This window comes from Phascolarctos cinereus, unplaced genomic scaffold (assembly GCF_003287225.1).
Source record: "Phascolarctos cinereus isolate Bilbo 61053 unplaced genomic scaffold, phaCin_HiC Scaffold_5;HRSCAF=322, whole genome shotgun sequence".
NCBI classification, from domain to species: Eukaryota; Metazoa; Chordata; class Mammalia; order Diprotodontia; family Phascolarctidae; genus Phascolarctos; species Phascolarctos cinereus.
This window is the reverse complement of record NW_027555958.1, coordinates 344,684,472-344,706,841: the sequence shown is the minus strand read 5'-3', so window position 1 is coordinate 344,706,841 and position 22,370 is coordinate 344,684,472. Positions and strand designations below refer to the sequence as shown.

The 22,370-nt window shown below is 37.6% G+C and overlaps 1 protein-coding gene across 4 annotated transcripts in view; it reads left to right on the top strand.

Moving 5' to 3' along the window:
- The window catches only part of RGS7 (regulator of G protein signaling 7), a 668,840-nt gene that overhangs the window by 296,127 nt on the left and 350,343 nt on the right, over positions 1-22,370 (top strand). For all 4 annotated transcript variants that reach the window (XM_020982050.2, XM_078156253.1, XM_020982049.2 and 1 more), the window contains exon 3: positions 1,585-1,681. In XM_020982050.2, the coding sequence (XP_020837709.1) occupies positions 1,585-1,681 (97 nt within the window). The remainder of the gene's footprint in view (positions 1-1,584; positions 1,682-22,370) is intronic.

The following is a 22,370-nucleotide window of genomic DNA, read 5'->3' as shown; positions in this document are numbered from 1 at the left end:
CATTGCCTATATATCTTATTTTCCAGTTGCATGTGAAAACAATTTTTAACATTTGTTTTTAAAACTTTGGGTTCCAAATTTTCTCCTTCCTCTCTCCCCACCCACCCTCACTGAGAAGGCAAGCAACTTGATACAGGTTATACGTGTGTGGTCCTACTACTTCTATAGCAGTCATGTTGTGAAAAACTAACTATATTTCCCTTCATCCTATCCTGCCCCCCATTTATTCTATTCTCTCTTTTGACCCTGTCCCTCCTCAGAAGTGTTTACTTCTAATTAACCCCTCCCACAATCTGCCCTCCTTTCTATCATTCTCCCGTTATCCCCTTCCCCCCTATTTTCCTGTAGGGTAAGATAGATTTCCATATCCAATTGAGCATGTATGTTATTCCCTCTTTAAGCCAAATCTGATGACAATAAGATTCCCTCATTCCCTCTCACCTTCCCACACTTTCCCTCCAGTGTAAAAGCCTTTTCTTGTCTGTTTTATGTGAGATAATTTAGTCTATCCTCCTCTCCCTTTCTCCTTCTGCCAGTATAATCCTTTCTCACCCCTTAATTTTATTTTTTAGATATCACCCCTTCATCTTCAACTCACCCTGTGCCGTGTGCAGCTGTTTTCAGAGATACTTCTAGGGACCTGTAAATTTTCCATTCTTCCAAGGTGTTATGAACAAAGGCAAGGTGTTTACTCCTTTCCTGGCCAGTGCTCTGGTCTATGAGTGACCACAAGCACTTTTTTCTGCCTTGGAACTGTGAGGAGGATTTTCTCTGTATCACCACAACAAACTCCACCATGCCAGTGCTCCTCCTTGCCCCAGGACTGCCCCTCAGAACTGTGACAAAGATCCAAGCACAGGTGAAGGAAGAGGTTCCTGCCTCAGTGCCGGCAAAGAGATCCCTGCAATCTCTCTCTGATCAGCCACTGGATTCCCCCTCAGTCTGTGGGCCAAGGCTGCAGAAGTAGCTGCTACCCTAACTGGAGCCAGACTGAACTCCTCCCTCACTGAGGTCACAGACCTTTCCTACTGACCTTCTAAGTTGTCTTTGGTGTTTGTGGGTCGAGAAGTCTGGAAACCACCACAGCTGTCCATGATTAAGTCCCCTGAGGTCTGCTCCAGGTTTGCTGAGTCCTGGTCTTTCCTGTGGCCCATGCTGAACTGTGTTCCTCTCCCAGTCTGGCACAATAGACCTTTCTAATCAACCATCCAGATTGTCTTGGGCTGGAAATTTGTTTCACTCTATCTTTTTGTGGGTTTTTCTGCTCTAGAATTTGTTTAGGGCCATTTTTTACAGGTATTTGGAAGGATTTGGGGGAGACCTCCAGCAAGTCACTGCTTTTACTCCACCATCTTGGCTCTGCCCCCTAATTTATTTTTTACTTATTTTCCTCAGCTATTCAATAAGTATGCTAATACTTGTGATACCTACTTTACAGAGTTGCTATGAGTCATATGTAACAATATGTATGTAACAAAGTGATGTGTGAATCTGAAAATGTTACATAAATATGAGTTATTTTTCTGTCTAAGAAATGGTTCTGCTATTTAAAGGTGACTAAATTCTTCTTTTGTGTGTTTTTAGATGGAAGATGTCATAGCACGCATGCAAGACGAAAAAAATGGAATTCCTATTCGGACTGTCAAAAGCTTTCTTTCCAAGATACCCAGTGTCTTCTCTGGTAAGGCTTTACCTCTTTTGGTCTACTTGTCTATACATGTCTTTAGAATCAGTCATGATACTTCTCAGCTTCTGTTCTAGATTTTTAATGCTTAACCTTTCATTCAGTCTAATTTTATGGGATACCAAAATATAAGAAACTTTTTTTTTGATCCTGTGAAAATTTAGAAGACAAAGGGCTAATTGATGTCCTAAAATCACAACTTGGAGAAAAACACACTGGTGAAGGGGCCTAGATGTTACATTAGATGACCTTCCTACAAAAGTAAAATGTTTTCCTGCTATTGTCAGGGGGAGAGACTGATTATGAGAAACAAATTTAGGCCAGGGATCAGCCAGAGTGAATTAACCATACTTTTCTTCAAATTCCAGAAAAGTTAGACTATGAGCTCCTGAAAGCAGGGCTTCTTTTTTATTTTTACTATTTTATTTGTTTATTTGTTCATTTTTTTGCCTTTCTTTGTATTCCCAGAACTTGGCTCAGTGTCTGGCAAAAAGCAGGCACTTAATAAATGTTAGTTGTTTGATTGGTTGATTAGACTTTTTGCAAACTTTGAAAAACAAATCCTATTTTGGGTCAGAAAGGAATAGGAGAAAGAGGTTAGATTCAAAATATATTGGAAACATGATACAGAGACTTAAATTGTATTAGGGAGACTTAGGTTCAAATCCTGCCTCTGAAATTTACTATTTATGTATGTGGCTATGATCAAGTTATACCCTCTCTGATCTTTAATTTTTTCTTCACTTGTGAAATGTGTTTGATAATAATACCTGCCTCTCAAGGTCATTGCAAGGTCCAAATTAGATAATATATGCAAGGCACTACACATAATTTTTTAATATTGTATTTAAAATATAAATGCCAATTGTTATTGTTTTGACCTGAATTAGGCTTGAAGCTTTAAATGCAGCTCTGTCAGAGATGAAATGAAAATGCCATTTGTGAAGATATTAATTTCAAAGTCATCAGCTTGCAAGTGTTTCTTGAAGCTACGAGAATAGACAAATGCTCATAGGGACAGAATATAAATAGAACTTAGAGAAGAATGGAGTCTTAGGGAATCTCCACAGTTAGGAGTAGACAAAAATAAGGTCCATCAGTGAAGGAAACAGAGAAGAAACATTCACAGAGAAGAAACATTCACAGAGGTGAATCAGGAGAGCAAAACTCCATAGAAACTAAGAGAAGAGAAAGATTTTAAAAGGAGATAGTGAATATCACAGTCAAGTGTGTCAGAAAAGTTAAGAAAAATTAGAAATGAGAAGGAGTCACTTCTTGTTAAAATTTCAGTATGAGCATTTACATTTTGGAAATTGACAAGCACTATAAGTCATGACTGATTTATTATTTTGTTGATTGTCCAGACTTATGAAAGTGATGGAGAAAATTAAAATAATGCAGATTAAATTTAAAAGGGTGCCATGCTTTTTTTCCTGGAAAGTTGGTTATTAAACAGTTGCCAGCACACCCTTCAGTATAAACCAGATAGTCAAGAAGCTTGGCAATAAAAAGGAATGTGATAATAATATCTAGAAGGAGCAAGAAGCTTAAAGAAGGCTTATCATCATTATCATCATCATCATCATATTAGCAGCAGTAGTAGCAGTAGTAGTAGTAGTGATTTAGACAAGGGAAACCTATGTGTATTTCAAGAAAAGAAAAGGTCAATGGAAGAGCATGATATGGTAGAAAAGAGGTATTTGGAAACATAACTTGGGTTCAAATCCTGGCTTTATGACTTTCTAACTATGAGATCTTGGAAAAGTCACTTATCTTCTCTATCTTCAGTTTTCTCATCTGTGAAAAGACAGTGTTGGTTTACATGGTCTTTGAATACCTTCCAACTTTGAATCTATGAAAGATCCTGTGGAAGAAAAGAAAAAGTGCAGAATCAATATCCCATAGGAGTTAGGATAGTGGAAATATTAACTTTAGAGGGAAGGTAAACCTTCCTGTAAAACTAAAAGAAAGGATGAAAGAATTAGCACATACAGGGATGTGTTAAGGTAGAGGTAAGTGTATATATGGGATCTCTCATCAGGTTCACTAAATCTTTCCACCAAATAGGAAACAAGATCGTCTGTTAAGGGCATGGCCAGAGCAGATGGTACTGGGAGCTAAAGGAGAAAGAAGGTCTGGAACAGCCAATATGTGAAATTTGCTAAAGAATTAATAAAAGATAAATCACAAGACTCTGGGCAGTAATAAGACTCCAGTTTAAATTGGGAAACATGAACTAAGAGTGATCCTGAGCTAAACAGTTCTGTTACTGTTGAAGGTATTACCATTATTTAGGTTCAAAACCTCAGTGGCATCATAAATTCCTTATTATCATTCACCCCACTTGGGTGATCGATTGTCAAAAGAGCATTCATTTATTAAATATTTACTATACTACTTACTATAAGCCCTGTGGATAGAAAAATAAAAAACAACATAGTCTCTGCTCTCATCATTCTAATAGAGGAAATCAAAACATAAAGGGTAGCTAGAAAATAAGGTGGGTGGTAAGTAGCCTGTGTGAAAGTAAAGCAGGCTGGAGGGCAAGATAGAAATGGAGAGTGACAGCAGTGGACTGACATCATGATATGAAGATTCTAGTCGCTGAATTGATTTCAGGGTAGAGTCACCCCCCAAGGGTCCTGGAAGCCAGTGTAGATGTAGAATATGTCTGAAGGTGGGCTGGAAGTGAGGAAAATGCAAGCTCCATGAGGGCAAGAGCTGTTTTTGTTTATTGCCTGACACATAGTAAATGCTTACTAAATTTTTGATTGAAGTAACTAAAAAAAAAAGCTTGTGGTTAAATAACTGGTATCTATATTCTAAGGGTGTGTTGGTTTCATTTCTAGAAGAGAAAGTGCATAGGCATGAGGAACAACTCTCTACCTCCATTTTCTTAGAAAGTTTGAAATGTCCCTTAAAAATAATTGAAGAAAGGATTTGTTTTTTTTCAAAGAATAAAATATTTCTAAATAAAGAATAGGAAATTCTAGCCCATGTCAAGAAATCATATCTAGGAATGTAGGAAAAGAATGTCACAAAGAGGAAGAAGAGAAAGACTATTGAACAAATGGAATTAATGGGCTATGAAGTTATTTCACATAAGTATAGACAGAACCCAACCTGGTTGAGCCATCACATCCAAGAGGAAGAGATATGACCACATACATGATCCATGCTCTATGCAAATCTATGTTCTTCTAGTGGAAGGGAGAGCTAATTGAGGAAACAACTGCTTGAGCTCTAGAGAATCATGGGTCACGGTACTATTGTTAGAAGAGACACCATCTAGTAAGGGTGAAGGAAGGAAGAAGAGGTGAATGTCGTGGTTGGTGGAGGGGACTGAAGCATTTATTTGGTAATTTGACACCAACAATAGTGAGATCTGCTGTCTTCTAGGGCATGTATCCAAGATATGATTGAAAAGTTCCCAAGACTTGTCAAACTGAGTGACTGCCATGTATTTCTGGGCTTCACATGGGAATAAATGATATTGCCAGAGGGAATTTAGAAAGCATTGTTAAAGAATATGAAATATTGAATGAGAAAATTAAGACCTTTGGGGCATAGGGGTTGTTCTCATCACTGCTATTCAACAAACCAAGGAAATCCTAAGGGAGGGATAGATTTAGGGAGTGAATAGCATATTATGAAGATTCAGTCTGAGATGTGATTTATAATTCTGGTCCAAGGTTAAAAATAATGTGAAGATGGACTCCTGACTAGGGATAAAGTACATTCACTGTATCTAGGAAAACATCTATTTATCTAGATTCTTTTAAATCTAACCAAAAGATATTTAAATTGAAAAATGAGAGGGATGAGAGAGAGAGAGAGAGAGAGAGAGAAGAGATAGAAAGAGAAAGACAAAGACATACAGAGAGAGAGTATGTATGCATATGTAAGTGTATATTAAGATATAACATAAGCAAAGTTTCTTAACTTGTGGTCTGTGACTTTTATTTTTAAGTTTTGATTACTATATTTGAGTGTAATTGGTTTCCTTTATAATTCTGTATGTTTTTTATGAATTTAAAATCATCATTTTGAAAGGGAGTCCATAGTGTTAACCAAACTTCCAAAGAGGTCTAAGACCCAAAGAAGGTTATGACCCCTTCACATGGAGAGTAGTCAGTCAATCCATAAAATTTATTCATTTTATGTGACAGATACTTTGCTAAGGAAAAAAATAATCCCTGTTTCCAAGGTGTTTACAGTCTAATGGGTGAGACAACTGAAAAAAACAAACAAGCTATATAGAGTAAATACGTACAAATAAATAATATAGAAGATAAATTTGAAATAATCAGCAGAGGGAAGGCGTTAAAATTAAGGGAGATTGTGAAAGACTTCTTGTAGAAAGTGGGATTTTAGATGGATCTTTAAGGAATCCAGAAAATACAGGAGGTAGAAATAAGAAGGGTAAATATTCCAATATTCCAAGATAGGAGATATCAAGTAAAAATGACCAGAATGTAAAGACAAAATGTCATGTGTGAGGAACAACCAAGAGGTTAGTGTCACTAGGTTGTAGAGTACTTGGGAGGAGTAAGTTGTAAGAAGACTGGAAAAGTATGGCAGGCAGGGGGTTGGTTATGAAGGGCTTTGAATGCCAAATTAAAGATTTTATATTTGATCCTGGAAGTGATAAGAAGCCACTAGAGTTTATTGATGAGGGGGTGTGATATGCACTATAGGGAGATCACTTATGAAACTGAGTGGGAGATGGACCAGAGTAGGGTGAGACTTGTGGCAGGCAGACCAACTAGTTGGCTATTTCAATAGCCCAGGAATGAGTTGATGAGAGCTTATGATGACAGCAGTGCGGTGGCAGTATCAGAGGAGAGGGCATATGTAAGAGATATTATGAAGGTTAATGACAGACCATGGCAACAGATTGCATATTGCAGATGAGATAGTTAAGGATGGGACTTAAGTTGTGAGTCTGGATGAGTGGAAGGATGGTGGTATCCTCAATAGGATTGTTGAGAAAAGGGAGGTTACTGGGGAGAAAGAAATTTCAAATTTGAGCATGTTGAATATAAGATGTCTGCACGATATTCAGTTTGAGATGTTCCGGAGGGCAAAGGAGATAGGGTTACAACCAAGAATCACCTACCCAGCAAAACTGAGTATAATCCGTCAGGGGAAAAAATAGACATTCAGTGAAATGGAGGACTTTTAAGCATTCTTGATGAAAAAAACCAGAGCTGAATAGAAAATTTGACTTTCAAATACAAGACTCAAGAGAAACATGAAGAGGTAAACAGGAAAGAGAAATCATAAGTGACTTATTAAGGTTGAACTGTTTACATTCCTACATGGAAAGATGATATTTGTAACTCATGAGTCCTTTGTCAGTATTGGGGTAGTTGGAGGGGAAAAATTATATGTATGTAGATAGATAGATAGATAGATGAATGATAGATAGATAGATAGATGATAGATAGATAGATAGATAGATAGATAGATAGATAGATAGATAGATAGACAGACAGATAAATAGAGGGCACAGGATGAGTTGAAGATGAAGAGGTGATATCTGGAGAATAAAATTAAGGGATGAGAGAGGATTATACTGGGAGAAGGAGAAAGGGAGAAGTAGAATGGGGTAAATGATCTCACATAAAACAGACAAGAAAAAGCTTTTACAGTGGAGGGGAAGTGGGGGAAGGTGAGAGGGAATGAGTGAATCTTATTCTCATCAGATTTGGCTTAAGGAGGGAATAACATACATACTCAATTGGTATGGAAATCTATCTTATCCTACAGGAAAATAGGGGGGAAGGGGACAAGAGAGCAGGAAGGATGAGAGGGGAGGTCAGATTGGAGGAGGGTGTAATCAGAAGCAAACACTTCTAAGGAGGGACAGGGTCAAAAGAGGGAAGAGAATAAATGGGGGGTAGGATAGGATGAAGGGAAATATAATAAGTTTTTTACAACATGACTACTATTGAAGTGTTTTGCATGACTCCATATGTATAACCTGTATCGAGTTGCTTGCCTTCTCAATGAGGGTGGATGGGGAGGGAGTAAGGGAGAAAATTTGGAACCCAAAGTTTTGAAAACAAATGTTAAAAAAAATTGTTTTCACATGCAACTGGGAAATAAGATATACAGGAAATCAAGTATAGAAATCTATCCTGCCCTATAGGAAAATTGAAGGGGAAGGGGACAAGAGAAAGGAGGGAGAGATAGAAGGGAAGGGAGATTAGGGGAAGAAGTATTCAGAATGCATGCCATCTTAAGATGGAGGGAAAGATGAGATGGGGAGAAAATTTGGAACTCAAAATCTTGTGGAAGTGAATGTTGAAAACTAAAAATAAATAAATTTTAAAAAAGAGAATCATCATCACAGAGATGACAATCAAATTCGTGAGAACTGGTGAAATAAGTTAGAGGGAGAAGAAAAGAGGAACCAGGACAGAGCTCTATGGAACACTCAAGTTTAGCATCCATTACCTTGATGAAGATTTAGTGAAGGAGACTGAGAAGTGGTTAGTTAGCCAAGAAGAGAATGCCAAGAGAGTAGCATCATGAAAACCTAGAAAGAAGAGAGCATAAACAAAAAGACTGTGATTGACAATGTCAAAGGCTGCAAAGAAGTCAAGAAGGATGAAAATTGAGAAAAGGCCATTTGATTTGGCAATTAAGAGATTGTCATTAAATTTGGAGAGAGGAGTTTCAACTTAATGATGAGGTGGGAACCCAGGCTGTAGAGAGTTAGAGAGTGAGAGGAAAAGGAAGTTAAGTTCCCTATTTTAGATAGCCTTCTCAAGGAGTTTAGCCAAAAAAGGGAGGAAAAATATGGGATGATAGAAAGCTAATAGTTGCATTCAAGGGATATCCAACACTCAGGCTAGAAGACAGGAAGACAGAAAGTCAAAGGATACTTAGATGGATTGATGAGAAATGAAGCAACAGAACCAGAAGAAAGTATCCTTATGGAAGCCAAGGGAGGAGAGTATCCAGTATGTGGGGTCTGGCAGTATCAAAAATTATAGAGAAACCAAGGAAAATGGCAACAAAAAAGGTCTTAGGGCTTTGATAGTTAAGAAATCATTGAAATTTTTTGAGACCGCAGTTTCAGTTGTGTGGTGGAGTAATATATATCATACTGCAGTGTGTTGCAAAGTGAGGTGACAAAATGGAAGCATCAAATATAAATGTGTCTTTCCAGGAGCTGGACAGTGAAAGGTTGAAAAAGACACAGGATTATGGCTTGAGGTAATGACAGGATCAAGCTATGCGTTTTTAAGGAGAGGAGACATCAAGGCAAAAAGGAAAGGAGCTAACAAAGGTGAGAAAAGGAACGAGCAGAGCACAAAGCCCCTAGAAGTGATAGGTGTTAAAGGAATTTAAAAAGAAGTTAAAGAGTTAAGTCTTGGCAAGAAGAGCTACATCTTTATCAGAGACTAGAGAAAAGAGGAATGAAGAGGCAGAAGGATTTAGAGATATGGCATACAAGAGAAAAGGGAGCTTTCCAAGTATCCATTCAGTCATTCAGCAAGTATTTTTTAAACATCTATTATGTACCAGTAGGCAGCTAGGTGGCTCAGTGGATAGAGCGCTGGGCCTGGAGTCAGGAAGACCTGAGTTCAAGTCTGGCCTCAGACACTTATTAGCTGTGTGGCATTGGCCAAGTCACTCAACCTTTAATCCACTGGAGGAGGAAATGGCAAACCACTCCAGGATTGTTGCCAAGAAAACCTTCTCAAAAGGTTTGGTTGGCATGCTATGGTTCATGGGGTCATAAATGGTAGGACCCAATTGAACGTACAACAACAACCTACCAGAAACTATGGCAAGTGCTGGGAATACAAAGAAAAGGGAGGGTAGTCTCTGCTTTCAAGGAGCTTCTCATAGAAACAATTATGAACAATAAAGATATATACAGGATAAATGGGAAACAATCTCAGAGAGACAGTCTTCTTGTAGAAGGTGGGGGTTTAGTCTGGCCTTGGAGGAGACCAAGAACAACAGGAGACCAAGCTGAAGGGGTGCAGTATCCCAGGTCGGGGGGACACAGACTGTGAGACTGTTTTCCAAGGGAGGCAAATCTTAGTAGGCTCAGGGGCAGAACTGGGAATGATATTGAGATATATCAGTTGTGTAAAGAACACTTTGGTCTATTTAATATTACCTTCATGATAGAATCCACTTATTCTCAGAAGATATATTAACTATGCTCCCCCCTTCCTTCTTTTCACTTAATATGATACAGCTGTAGTCAGCTTTGACAGCTTAGTATAAGGCCTTCTACCCTGTGTATAGTTTCCTTCCTTAGTGAGCAGAAGATGTTGAAAACAAGGCATCTGCAACAAGAGTTGTTAGATTGGGAGGGTGGGGATCTGTGTGTATACATGTATATGTTTGTGTGTAAATGCAAGTGATGACAATCCTTTTCTAATGATGCAAAAAAAAAAAGAAATAACCTTTTTATTTAAAAAGTGATAATTCAATATCTAAATGGTGAATTGATTTTTCTTTGTTTTCATATATAATGTGCAAGTGTGATATACCACTGGACTAAGGCCTTGAAGGAGAACCATGTCATCTCATAAATGATGTTATGACCATTTATGCTTTGACCTTTGGTCTCAGAAATAAGAATCTACAGGTAGAGTTGGTCATACCTCTGTGTGGCACACCTCAGGGAGTTGATTAAGACTCACTAATAAATCTCAATCAAGGAAAGAGAAAGCCTTATTTCTTAATATGCAAATGAAAGATGAACTTCACAGATTAATGTGTGACAATCTCATAGAAATGATCTTGCAATTTTTATGCAATTATATCTAGAAACTGTTGGGAAAAGTAAGTGCTAATAAGAGAATATTTGACAAGTACACCTCAGGGTTTTCCCTGAACAAATTTAAGAAAACACAACCCTGGATTTTAACTAAGGGAGTGATAGACTTAACTCCTACTGGATCCTGATTATTAAAATTTCAGTGCATTTATACCTTGGAAATTGGCAAATGCAACAAATCAAGTCTTGATTTGTTGTTTTGATCATCTAGACTTGAGCATGATGGATAAAAATGTAATGCAGATTACACAGTGTGTCATGCTGAACATGGGATTTTTGTTTGTTTTGTTTTGTTATTAAGAACCATTTGTTAAATATTTACCAGCACACTCCTGATCTATTTCCTTACAATTTATTTGTTGCTGCCCTGAAACCATCTGTTTCCTCTGCAATTATTAGCATTGCTCTAGGTTAAGGGATTTGAGGTTTAGTGTCGTTCCTCTGCCCAGCTAGAAACTCCTGGGATCTTGAGGGTTCGATGGACACAGAACTTTACTGGATTGATTCTCACTCCACAGTAGAGACATAGGTGTTTCCAATCTACCTCAATTCAATTTAATAAATATTCACTAAGGACCTATTATATGTAAAGCATCATGCTAGGCTCTGGAGAAAATAGCTATCTAAAAACTACAAGCAAGCTGGTGAGCTTTTGGAGAAGTTCTTAGTTCAATAGAAACAAGAAAGACACTTCTGCAAATTGATAATAAGATAGCTGGTCTCATTTATAAAATGCTTTAAGGTTTATTTAAGTAGCCTCCTCTTAAAAAGATCATGAGATAGATAAGTATTTTTATTTAGAACTCTAATGGTGTTGAAAAATGAGAGAAGAAGAGGAGCTGGGAGGTAACTATTGTTGGAGAGAAGCAGGTGCCATGGCATCAGAGATGGGAGGGTAGGGTGATGGGGTCTGTGGGGAAGAAAAAAAAATTAGTTCCTGCTAGGATGGTCACTGGCATTGTCAATAGCAGATAGATGAAACTTCAGCAACTGATTAGAGGAAGGTCATGATCAGTAGTGGATTCTTTCCCCCTCAGCATAGTGGCTGAGGGTTGTCTTCTATCTTTTTTTCTCCCTATAGATAGTGATCCTTGTTCTTTCTCTAACCCCACATAGCCACAATGTAAAATTTCCTCTCTCCAGGGAACAATCTCATTAATCCCTCGACACTTACAAGAGAGACTACAGAAGCATTCCTACAAAACCTCTGTCAGCCTTGATTTCTTCATCTATGATGTAATAATAGCTAACGTTTATATACTGTATGCTAGGAATTATTCTAAGATCTTCATACATAATATCTCATTTGATTCCTGTAACAAACCTATGAGGCAGTTAGTACTATATTCCCCATTCTGAAGTTGAGAAAACAGACAAATAGAGGTTAAGTGACTTGCCTAAGGTTGCACACCTAGTGGCTGAATTTGAGCTCAGGTCTAGCAGACAGCAGGCCTAGCATTCTATCCATTGTGCCACCTAACTGGGTATGATGATAACACCTATTTTCCAGGATTGTTGTAAGGATCAAATAAGATAACATATATAAAGAACTTCATGAACTTTGAAGTGCTATATAATTGTTAGATAGTATGCATGCTTGGCAAAGACATTTGTGTCTGACATAGAGGATGTTCTGTGTAAAGCCCAAGGGGAAGAAGCATTCTTTATAGGCAATATGCTCCTCTGGTTGCTCCTGTTCATGAAGTTTAACAACTTCCAGCATGGTAAGTGGTGCTGCTTTGGAGGATTTGTGGGAAAACCTGGTCAAGGGTTGCACAGGATCTAAAGGTATGAGTATGTCAAAATCTGTCTGGTTGGTGGGATTATCCACAATGATGAGATTGCAGGTCCAGGACATATAAAGTGCAGAAAACAATGCTATATTAATCAACTAAGGATTCTAGTCCCTGTTTTTAGGTCAAGCCATAATGTTGTTTTTCCTAGTTCTCTCAGAGCAACAGTGGAAGAAAGGATCCAGGACAAGTACCATGGGGACTCGTAAAGATCCTGGGTAAATTGCCAATAGCTAGTGTTAAGGTAGGGATTCTAAGAGTCAGAGATCTGGGAGAGAAAGGCACATTATTGGCATCAGGGACAGCCTGTGTAGAAGAACAGAGCAGGGTGAAAGGAGTGTTACATAGGAAAGTTTAGCAATTAGGCCAGTTTGACTAGAATGTGAAACTTTTGAAGAGGAGTAACGTGCAATAAATCTGTACAGTGTCTTAAGAACCAGGGAACAGTGAGAAGGCACCCAAGTAGCAATAAATGTAGTCAGTGGCAGCAGCTTTGTTTGAGACGTGGAGCTGGAGAAGAGTTGGCCAATTCACATAGATAGTTGCTGCTCTCTTTGCTTCTGTGTTAGAACATTTTCCATGTTCTGTTTACTGCCCTGTAATTTCTGTGTATTTCATCTCTTGTTTTGCAACAAAGACTGGTCAAGAGACTTGGGTCACAGTGATAGAAGTAATACTTACATAAAAAATAAACGTTTCCCTGGCAGGAATGTAATGTAATTCTTCTGCATATCCTTGAGTTTTTATATATGCAGGGAACATTCAGTGATTATGTTAATATAAATTATCATAAATCAAAGCATCCCTTTTTGGAAGAGCTCTCTTTCCCTCAGTGGAACGACAGCACAATTACATGGTGCCACCTATGTGAGTCCCAGCAGGAAAACCAGAGCCATTGTCTTTGTTCTTTCTCGATAGCACAGGTTCCCATTAACCTTGACTCTGCCCATGCTTCTGAAGCAGCCTGTGGAGAGCGTAAAAGTCTTCAGTACTGCCTGTTGGCAACTATCAAACCTATTTCCCTTTAAACCAGGCTATGTATGTAACATGTTTGAAAGTTGAACTTGCTGAGTTCATTCACAAGAACTGGGGAAAAAAATGAAATGAAGAAGTTGGTATCTACATTCCGAACTTACCAAGTGCCAAAAAAGGTAGGGAAGAGGAAAAGGGAGTAAGGTGGTATGGAATTGTAGGAAATGAGTGAGTAGTTACAAAGCTTCATTCTGTTTTTAATGGTTTGATGTTATGTTCACCTTGTTTTTATCATTAGAGAAAAGGTTTTCCATTGCAGACATGTAAAAACCCATTACAATCCTTGACCTCGGTTCCCTGTTACTTCTAGGATCAAATATAAAATGCTCTGGGACATTCAAAACCCTTTACAACATAACCCCTTCCTAACTTACTTGTCTTCTTATTCCTTACCCTCCTCCATTTACACCATGCTCCAACTACCGTTACAACTACCATTACTTGCCATTCTGAGTACTTCCCCATACATCTCTCTTGTTTCATTGGCCCCTTCAAAACTCAGCTTACATCCTCCTTTCTGTAAGAGGCCTTTCTCAGTCCTCCTCATTTCTCGTGTTTTCCCTCTAAGATTACCTTCCACTTATACTATATGTAGATGTATGCAGGTAGGTATTTACATCTTGTCTCATTCACTAAAATATGAGCTCCTGGAAGGCAAGTAGGATGTTTTTGTCCCTTTCCCTTTTTTTGTTTCTCGGTACAGTGTCTGGCACACAATAAACATTGATTAATGATAATTGATTACTGAGTGATCAGTTATATAGAAATGCAAAAGGAAATAAATTGTCTTTAAACACAATTTTCTAAATATTCACCAAATGGCTGTTTACTTTTAGTATAAAAGAGAATAAGCATTAACATGTATATATGTGTGTATATATGTATATGCATGTGCATGTATATATAAATATATATATACATACATACATATATATATATGTATCAACGCAAACGCACACATGTATTATGTGATCCCTAGAATGGTTCTATGTTAGAGATCCTGCAAGCCAATTCCCCACTTTGAACATGAGGACACTTAGACCCAGAGAGGTTGTGACTTACTAGATTTCTGTCACACAAATTGGTCAGATTCCAACCCAAGACCTTTGACTCCAAAGCTGGTATATTTTCACTGTTTCAGGCTCTGTTTTTGCATGCATTCAAGACTCTCAATGATCTGGATCCAAGGTACCTTTCTATTTCTTCTTAAATCCCATTTGTTTCTTGTACTATTCTATACTCCAATCAATGCAGTGTTGAATTCATCCTCCCTTTGAATGCTCTCCTCCCAACAGCTCTGTCACTCTCTTCTCTGCCCCCATTTTTACCTGCTGAACTCCTACCTGTGCTTTAAAACTCAGCTCTAGTGCCACTCACTGATAATGGCTCACCTGATGCTTACAAGCAGAAACACTCTCCTCTCTCTGAACTTTGCACCACTCTTAAGTACTCATCATGGTCTCATTTGCACCATAGGTATTTGCGGATATTACCTGTTTCTTCAATGTGATTTTATGCTCCTTTTAGGCAGGTTTTTTTTTCTTATTCATCTTTGTATCCTCAGAGTCTAGCACAATGGCTTGCATATAAACAGTTCTTTATGAAAGAAATGATTATTGATAACTAATATGTGGGGAGGAGAACCTAGGGGTTTTTTTCTCTTTCTGTTTCCTCATTTGGTTACTAGGTCAAGGCAGCCTCTGAAAGACAAGGCTATTGATGAGATTGGGTTCAATCCTGGGCAGGACCCCATCAAACTGGGAAAACTTAGTTCTGATTAAAGGGCAAAGTGCATCATATTTAGGTGAATTCCAGCTCAGTTTTCAAGTGGTCTTGGGGGAGGCTAAATCGTTTGGTATAGCTTGCTGGGGGTGGAATGATCTGGGTGTGGAGATGAGTCTCTTTGTCCAAGAGTGACATAATCAGAGTCACTGTCCCCCAGCCCCTTATTAGAATAAGCCCACCTCTCCTTACAATATTTATTCTCTCATTAATTGTTAACCAATCAGAGTTAATTTCTGCCTATTGAGAACACCTACTCTCCAAGAATATTTTAAATTCACCAGTCCCAAAGGGGCATCTTTGGCTTCCAAGAGGGTGACTGACCTTATTTTATTATTTGCTAGTCATAATTAATAAATTCATTATTAATTGCCCCAAAATTATGTCTCTTGGACTTTCCATTCATCACATTTAACAAGTATTAGTATATACTTACTGCTGCTACTGCTGCTGCTGCTACTACTACTACCACTACTACTACTACTGCTACTCACTGGCTAGCTAGCTGACTGGCTAGAATTTTCATAGTTCTTTAAAGTTTGCAAAGCACTTTTACAAATATTGTCTCATTTGATCCTCATGATAACCCCATGAGGTAGCTGCTCTTATTATTATCATTCTCAGCTCAGGAATCTGAATCAAACAGAGATTAAAACACTTGCTTGGAATCATACAGCTAGTAAAAGCCTGAGGCCATTTTTGGACTAAAATCTACCTGACTCCAGGTCTAGTGTCCTATCCATAATGCCACCTATGCATGCCAGGCATTGAACTAGACACTGGAGATATGAAGAAAAAAAGTGAAACTAGTCCTGGCTCTCCAGAGGCTTAAATACTATTGGAGAATATACATATATAGGTCCATACAAATATATGCATATACTATATGTATCTACATATGCACACACAAAGCAGAGGTAAGGTGATTATGGAAGGCAAGGTTATTAGAAGCTGGGAGGTTCAACAAAGGATTCAAGGACAATATGGGGCTTTTGCTGAACCTTGAAGGAGACTAAGGCATCTAAGGGGCAGAAATGAGGGAGGAGTACATTCAAGACATGCAGGACAACCACTACAGAGGAACAGAAATATAAAATGTTGCGCTGTGTTTAAGCAACCCTAGAAAGGGAGTTCAGTTGACTCATAGGCAGTGTGAAGGCAAATAATTTATAACAATTCTGGAAAGGTAGATTAGGGTCTTGTTGTGAAGGGCATTAGATACCAAACAGGTAATTGACCCTAGAGGTATTAAGGAGTCATAGGAGTTTGTTGAGAAAAGAGATGACATGATCAGATCAGCATTTTAAGAAAATACTAAATTGGAATAGAGAGATATTGGAGGCTGATAGGGCAATAATGAGTGATGAAAGGCTGAATTACAGTGAGTGAAGAGGAAACAGATGCAAGAGATATGGACATAGAAATGACAAGATTTGGCAACTGATTAGATATGTAAGTTAATTTACAGTGAGGAGTCAAGGATAAAAATGAAGTGATGAAAACGAGTGACTAGAAAGATGGTGGTGCTGCCCACAAATAGAGAAGTTTAGGTAAAGATAATGATGTGTTTTGGACATATTGAGCACAAGATAGTTACATATATATTTGTTAGGTTGAATTGGAGGAAAGATGTCACCTATTAAAATAAGGATTAAAATAATCTACTCAGCAACAGCAAAAATTTCTAGTGTTCAACTGTACAAAAATGTGGTTTTTAAGTTAATGATGATGATATAGCAGGAATTAAAAGCCAATGTTTTAAATGAACTCATCCTTTCTATTCCATCTTCTTGACATACTCATGTCAACAGTGCCCAAATGACAACACAGAATTTATTCTCTGGTGACTGACATGTAGGAACTATGCAATCAATCTGACAAGTATAACAAGAAAAATATAGATCTTTAAATAGACATTTAAATGAGCTGTGGCATGAATAGATCTCTCCTTTCTATTGCTATGTTTTCTAAACCATGAGGATCACAATAAGAGGTTGGAATTCTCAAAAGAATTCTAGCCCCTAACTATTTGGGCTTTGAGACTTATATGTCTCATTGTATACATTTTCAAAAGCAAAGTGGTACTTTGAAATGATCATTTGTTAGATGCTTACTGAATTTAAAGTTGTGGTTGAATCAATTTGACATAGTGTAAGAGGAAAGTAAAAATCTTGATTATTTTATTTTCAACATAATTTCAATTTTGAACTTTTCAAAAGTTCATAAGGATTTACATATGCAAAAAAAAATCTAAATATACTATTCTTAGTTCCAGTTGATCGTGCACCCTGCCAAACTGTACACAAGATCTGTTTTCTCTTACCAAGATGAGAGTAAATGGTAGCAAGCATTCCCTATGGAGCCTTTTAGGTATTTGTATTCAGTATTTGATGTTAGACAGTTAGAAAAGATTCCGTGATTAAAATGGAGATTTTGTGTGTGTGTGTGTGTGTGTGTGTGTGTGTGTGTGTCTGTGAGACAGAGAGAGAGAGAGAGAGAGAGAGAGAGAGAGAGAGAGAGAGAGAGAGAGAGGGAGGGAGGGAGGGAGGGAGAGAGATTGAGATTCACTATAATATTATGGTTAAGACTGGGGCTATTTGTCCAGAGATTGCCTTTGTCCTTCCTGGTAGTATAATCTACTCATTTATATCATATACTCACTTAAAATTACCTTAAAAGTCAGCTTATCATTATTTGAGTCAAAACTTATTGTAAAAGCACAGATAGCAAATAAATTAAATTCAAGCTATGCCAACTCATCAGGTTGTAGTGAGGAGAGGGCAGGGTGGAGAAGGCAAAGGGGGTAGGTGGGGGGATGGAGAAGAGTTAAAATCACCCAGTCTCAGCATGGCAGCAGATTCTGTCCAGTCAAGTCACTCCTTAAGTGGGTCAGTGAGCAAGATAAGGCTCCAACTGCACATGGTTACGTTCAGCTTAGGGTGGCAGAGCCCTTTCTTAGAAATCTGAGGTGGGTTACTGATGTTGGCATACATGAACACACCCTAGAGCCCTATACCCTCTCCACGGGACTTGAAAATTACCTGGCATCCATTTCCCATAACCCTTTAGTCCTTCCTTTCAACTAAGAAAAACTCAATTTCCTATCAGTCCCTTGGCAAATAAGGGGCTACAGAAAGATAAACTATTCAAAATTTCTCAGTTATCTTGAGAATTATTGAAACAAATGGGTTCTCCTTTTACTAGTAAGTGATGTTACTTAATTTATACACAAATCTAAACTGACCTGAATACTTCAAATACTCTATTTTAGGACAATGTGGGTGGTGATAGTATATTTATGGGGGGGGCAGAGTGTAATTAAATCCTAGATAATTAGGTAAATGTATCCTCAGAAATTTTCAAATGTATCTCCACCATTACTACCAAGGACTAACTTTCTGGACCATTTTGTCTGTAGTGTTCGGTAACTTCAGTGCTTCATTGTTCTGTGACAAATGGGATAAAAATAAATTACTGTGCTTTCCAAGACTTTCTAAAGTTTTTGGAAGCCTCTCAAAAGCAAATTGTCAAGCAGCTGGCCAAAATATCTAATGACACTACAAATGGCCACTGTGCCAGGGGTCTGGTGGATTGCGAATATGAATCTTGCCCATGAGAAAATCTCCAAAGAAGACTCTAGAAACTGCATGTTACAAACTTCCTTTTCTATATTTTACCAACTGATGTGATCTATAATATGGGATAGGACTGTTGAAAATAAAAGCAAATATTTTCCAACTGAAGGAAAGGCAATAAGGCTTCTATGAGGAAAAATTAGGCTTTATTCAATTATGATCAGTCCTTAAGGGGAAAAAATAATTATATGGGTAAGTAGGAATCAGTAAATGTAACTTGTTTAGATTTTTGCCAGAGTTTTTGAGAAGATTCCATATTAAAAGGTTTTTTTTAAGTAAAATAACACAGGCGTGGAGAAGTATTTTATTATGGCTACATTGCTATCTCCGTAGATATAGACAGTAACTTCTCTATTACTTCTTTAGGAGAGTTGCTGAGGTAAAAAAAAAAAATTCTTCACCCTATGGAGAAAAGATGAGCATCTTCAAATTTAGTTAGCTGAATCGTTTTGAGGTACTTAATACTGATCAGAAAAATGATCAATCATGATTCCAGAGGACCAATGATGGAGATCACTACCCACCTCCTGACAGAGAGGTGATGGCCTAAATAAATAAATAAAGGAGACACACATTTTTGGACATGACCAGTATAGGAATCTGCTTTTCTTGACTACATTTATTTGTTATAGGCCTATTGGTTACCCACAAGCTGGTTCAGTCCATCTGCCAACACAGTTTTACCAGGGTGTGGCTACTGCACATGCTATCACTTCATGGGGCCACAGGTGAAAGTTGGATGGCAGGTAGAGACCAAAGGTGGATGGGTAGCCCTGGAAAGGACTCAGCAAGTTCTTACACCAGAGGTGCTAGTCCTCCTGGAACACCTCATACACCTCAAACCCCTCAGTGAGTTAGGAGGATATCTATTCCAAGCATGTGAAGACTTCCCCCAGCAGAATGAGTGGGTGAGAACAATTTCTTCTAATGGCCATGAAAGCATCTGAAGCAGGCTCTGTGGCACACTTAGAGCTTGGTCAGACATTGAAGATGTAAAGGTCATCTACTGCATCCTGGGCCATCACCAGGTGTCTTGACTTTTATCTTGCCATTGGACTTCCATAACTCTGGAAGAGAGAATGAAGCTGACAACTTTGGGCAACTGTGTCTCACTAAAATCCAATTCACATTTTAACATCACCCTGTGATGTCATTGGTCCTCTTCGAAATGAAAGATGAACAAAAGTATTTATTATGAAGATTTTGTTTTTCTTTTCTTTTTTCTAATGTGAGGGAGGTGGAGAGAAAATAAATCATTATTAATTTTAAAAATAAAATTTAGTTTAAAAAACAGCCTACTTCTTAGATAACAGACATGCAGTCTATTACTAGGTCCATACCCAAATCCTTTTTGTGTTGGTAGGACCTGCCAGGACTTACATTCTACTGGAAGAGTCTTTGAAAACTCCTTTATATGCTAGGACAAAGCATCCTATTAAATTTTCATGTAAATTATTTAGAATAATGACTGAAATTTGCAAGTTAAATTTAAATGAACAAACATTTATCAAGTATTTAATCTGTATAAAATACTGTGCTAGGTGCTGGGGATACAAAGATAAAAATTTTTTTCAAGTTCCTGCCCTCAAGGCACAACTGTTCTAGTGTTTACAAATGCCTGTAAGTCAGATTGTGTGATGGCAAACCAGATATAGAGATGCCAAGAGAAAAAGTATTACAGGCTCTCACTAAACTGTATGAATGGGCAGAAATGTAGCAGGTGACTTATCCCTTGGGATAAGTAATCTAAAGAGGTAGCATGATGTGGTGGATAGAAAGTTGAGATAGTCATCAGGAAGGATAGGTTTGGTACTATCTGTGACTCAAAAATCTCCTTTCAGTGCCTGAGGACTTTACATTACAGAAAAGATCCCAATCTGTAACGACAGTGGAAATGGCTGACCAGGAGTTTCAATACATCAATGTAATCAGAAGTCCAGTAAAAAAAAATTCTAAGCTGTTCTTGTTGGATGAAATTTTGCCTTAGCAGTTCTGACCAACGTAAGGGTTCTTGGATGTCTTGGAAGGCTGTTCTGTAAAGGCAGTCTAGTGAGTGTGTGTTTTGGTCAAACAGCCAGTATGTGCTTTGGTCAAAAAAGACCACAATTTCTGAGCACAATCAAGAAAGCTTTTAGCTCCCAGGCATGTGGCACATGTCTATAACCCTTGTTCCCAGAAGGGCTATTTTGCAGATCTCTTGAGCTTAGGAGTTCTGAACTGCAGTGAGCTATGCATATTAAGTGTCCATACTAAGTTTGGCTTCAATATGGCAACCTTCTGGGAGTAAGAGGATAACCAAGTTGCCTAAAAGTGGGCAAACCAATCCAGGTTGAAATCAGAGTGGGCCAAAACTCATGTGCCGATCAGCAATGCAAATAGATTTTTGAATAGCACCTGCACTTCTAGCTTTTGGTGAGATGGGGAGATCCAGCCTTTTATATATATATATATATATATATATATATATATATATATATATATATATATATATATATATATATATATATATATATATATATATATATATATATACACACATATATATGTGTGTGTGTGTGTGTGTGTGTGTGTGTGTGTGTATGTATACATATACACTTTTTAAAAGAAAGATATTGACCATAACACAAAGGATGTATCAAAGTACAAAACTATGGCTCATCTGAATCTGTAAAACTTCATGTCATTGTCATTTTTATATCATCACAACAGAATAATGTTACAATAGGGCACAATATGTCATAGACGTTTTTTAATTAAATTTTTTATTTTCAGTTCCAAATTACTCCTCCTATCTGTATCACCTCTCCTACTCATCAAGAAATCAAGAAATGTGATACTCATTATACATATTAAGTCATGGCAAAATATTATTTCAGTTTTTGGTCAAAGGATAAGCTAACAAAAAAATCAGAGAACTTCAATTTCCTGACATTCCCTTGGACCAACAAAAGCTGGAAGGGGAGAAAGAGCCAAAATGAACATTAGTAAAATAATACAGTGCATGAAGAATTATGGTATGAATTTATTTAGCAACTGTCTGAATATTCAGATTAGGGGACTTCTACTTGAAGAGTTCATATTACCACAAACAAAATAGCTCTTTATGTAGTACACAGATAGAATATTTCCAGAACTTTTAACTTCAAGAAACTGCACAGGTTAAAGGTAAATATAACTTGAGAAAAATTTTGATAAATTCATGTTTTGAGCAGTTGGGATAGGAGTGGTTTCATTGGTACAGGGAATTCCAGGGATAAAATTCCTTCTAAACTTACAGAAAGGTGCCTGAAGGGCTAAATTAAATAAATTGCCCAAAAGAATTGGAAATTGAGAGGATGCCCATCAATTGGGGAATGGCTGAGCATGTTGTGGTATATGAATATAATGGAATACTATTGTGCTATAAGAAATGATGAACAGGCTGACTTCAGAAAAACCTTTTTATTTTATATGGTCTGATGCTGAGTGAAGTGAGCAGAACCAAGAGAACGTTGTACACAATAATAGCCACATTGTGCGATGACTAATATTGATAAACTTAACCCTTTTCAGCAATACAAGGATCAAAGACATCTTCAAAGGCCTCATGATGGAAAATGCTATCCACATCCAAAGAAAGAACTATGGATGTT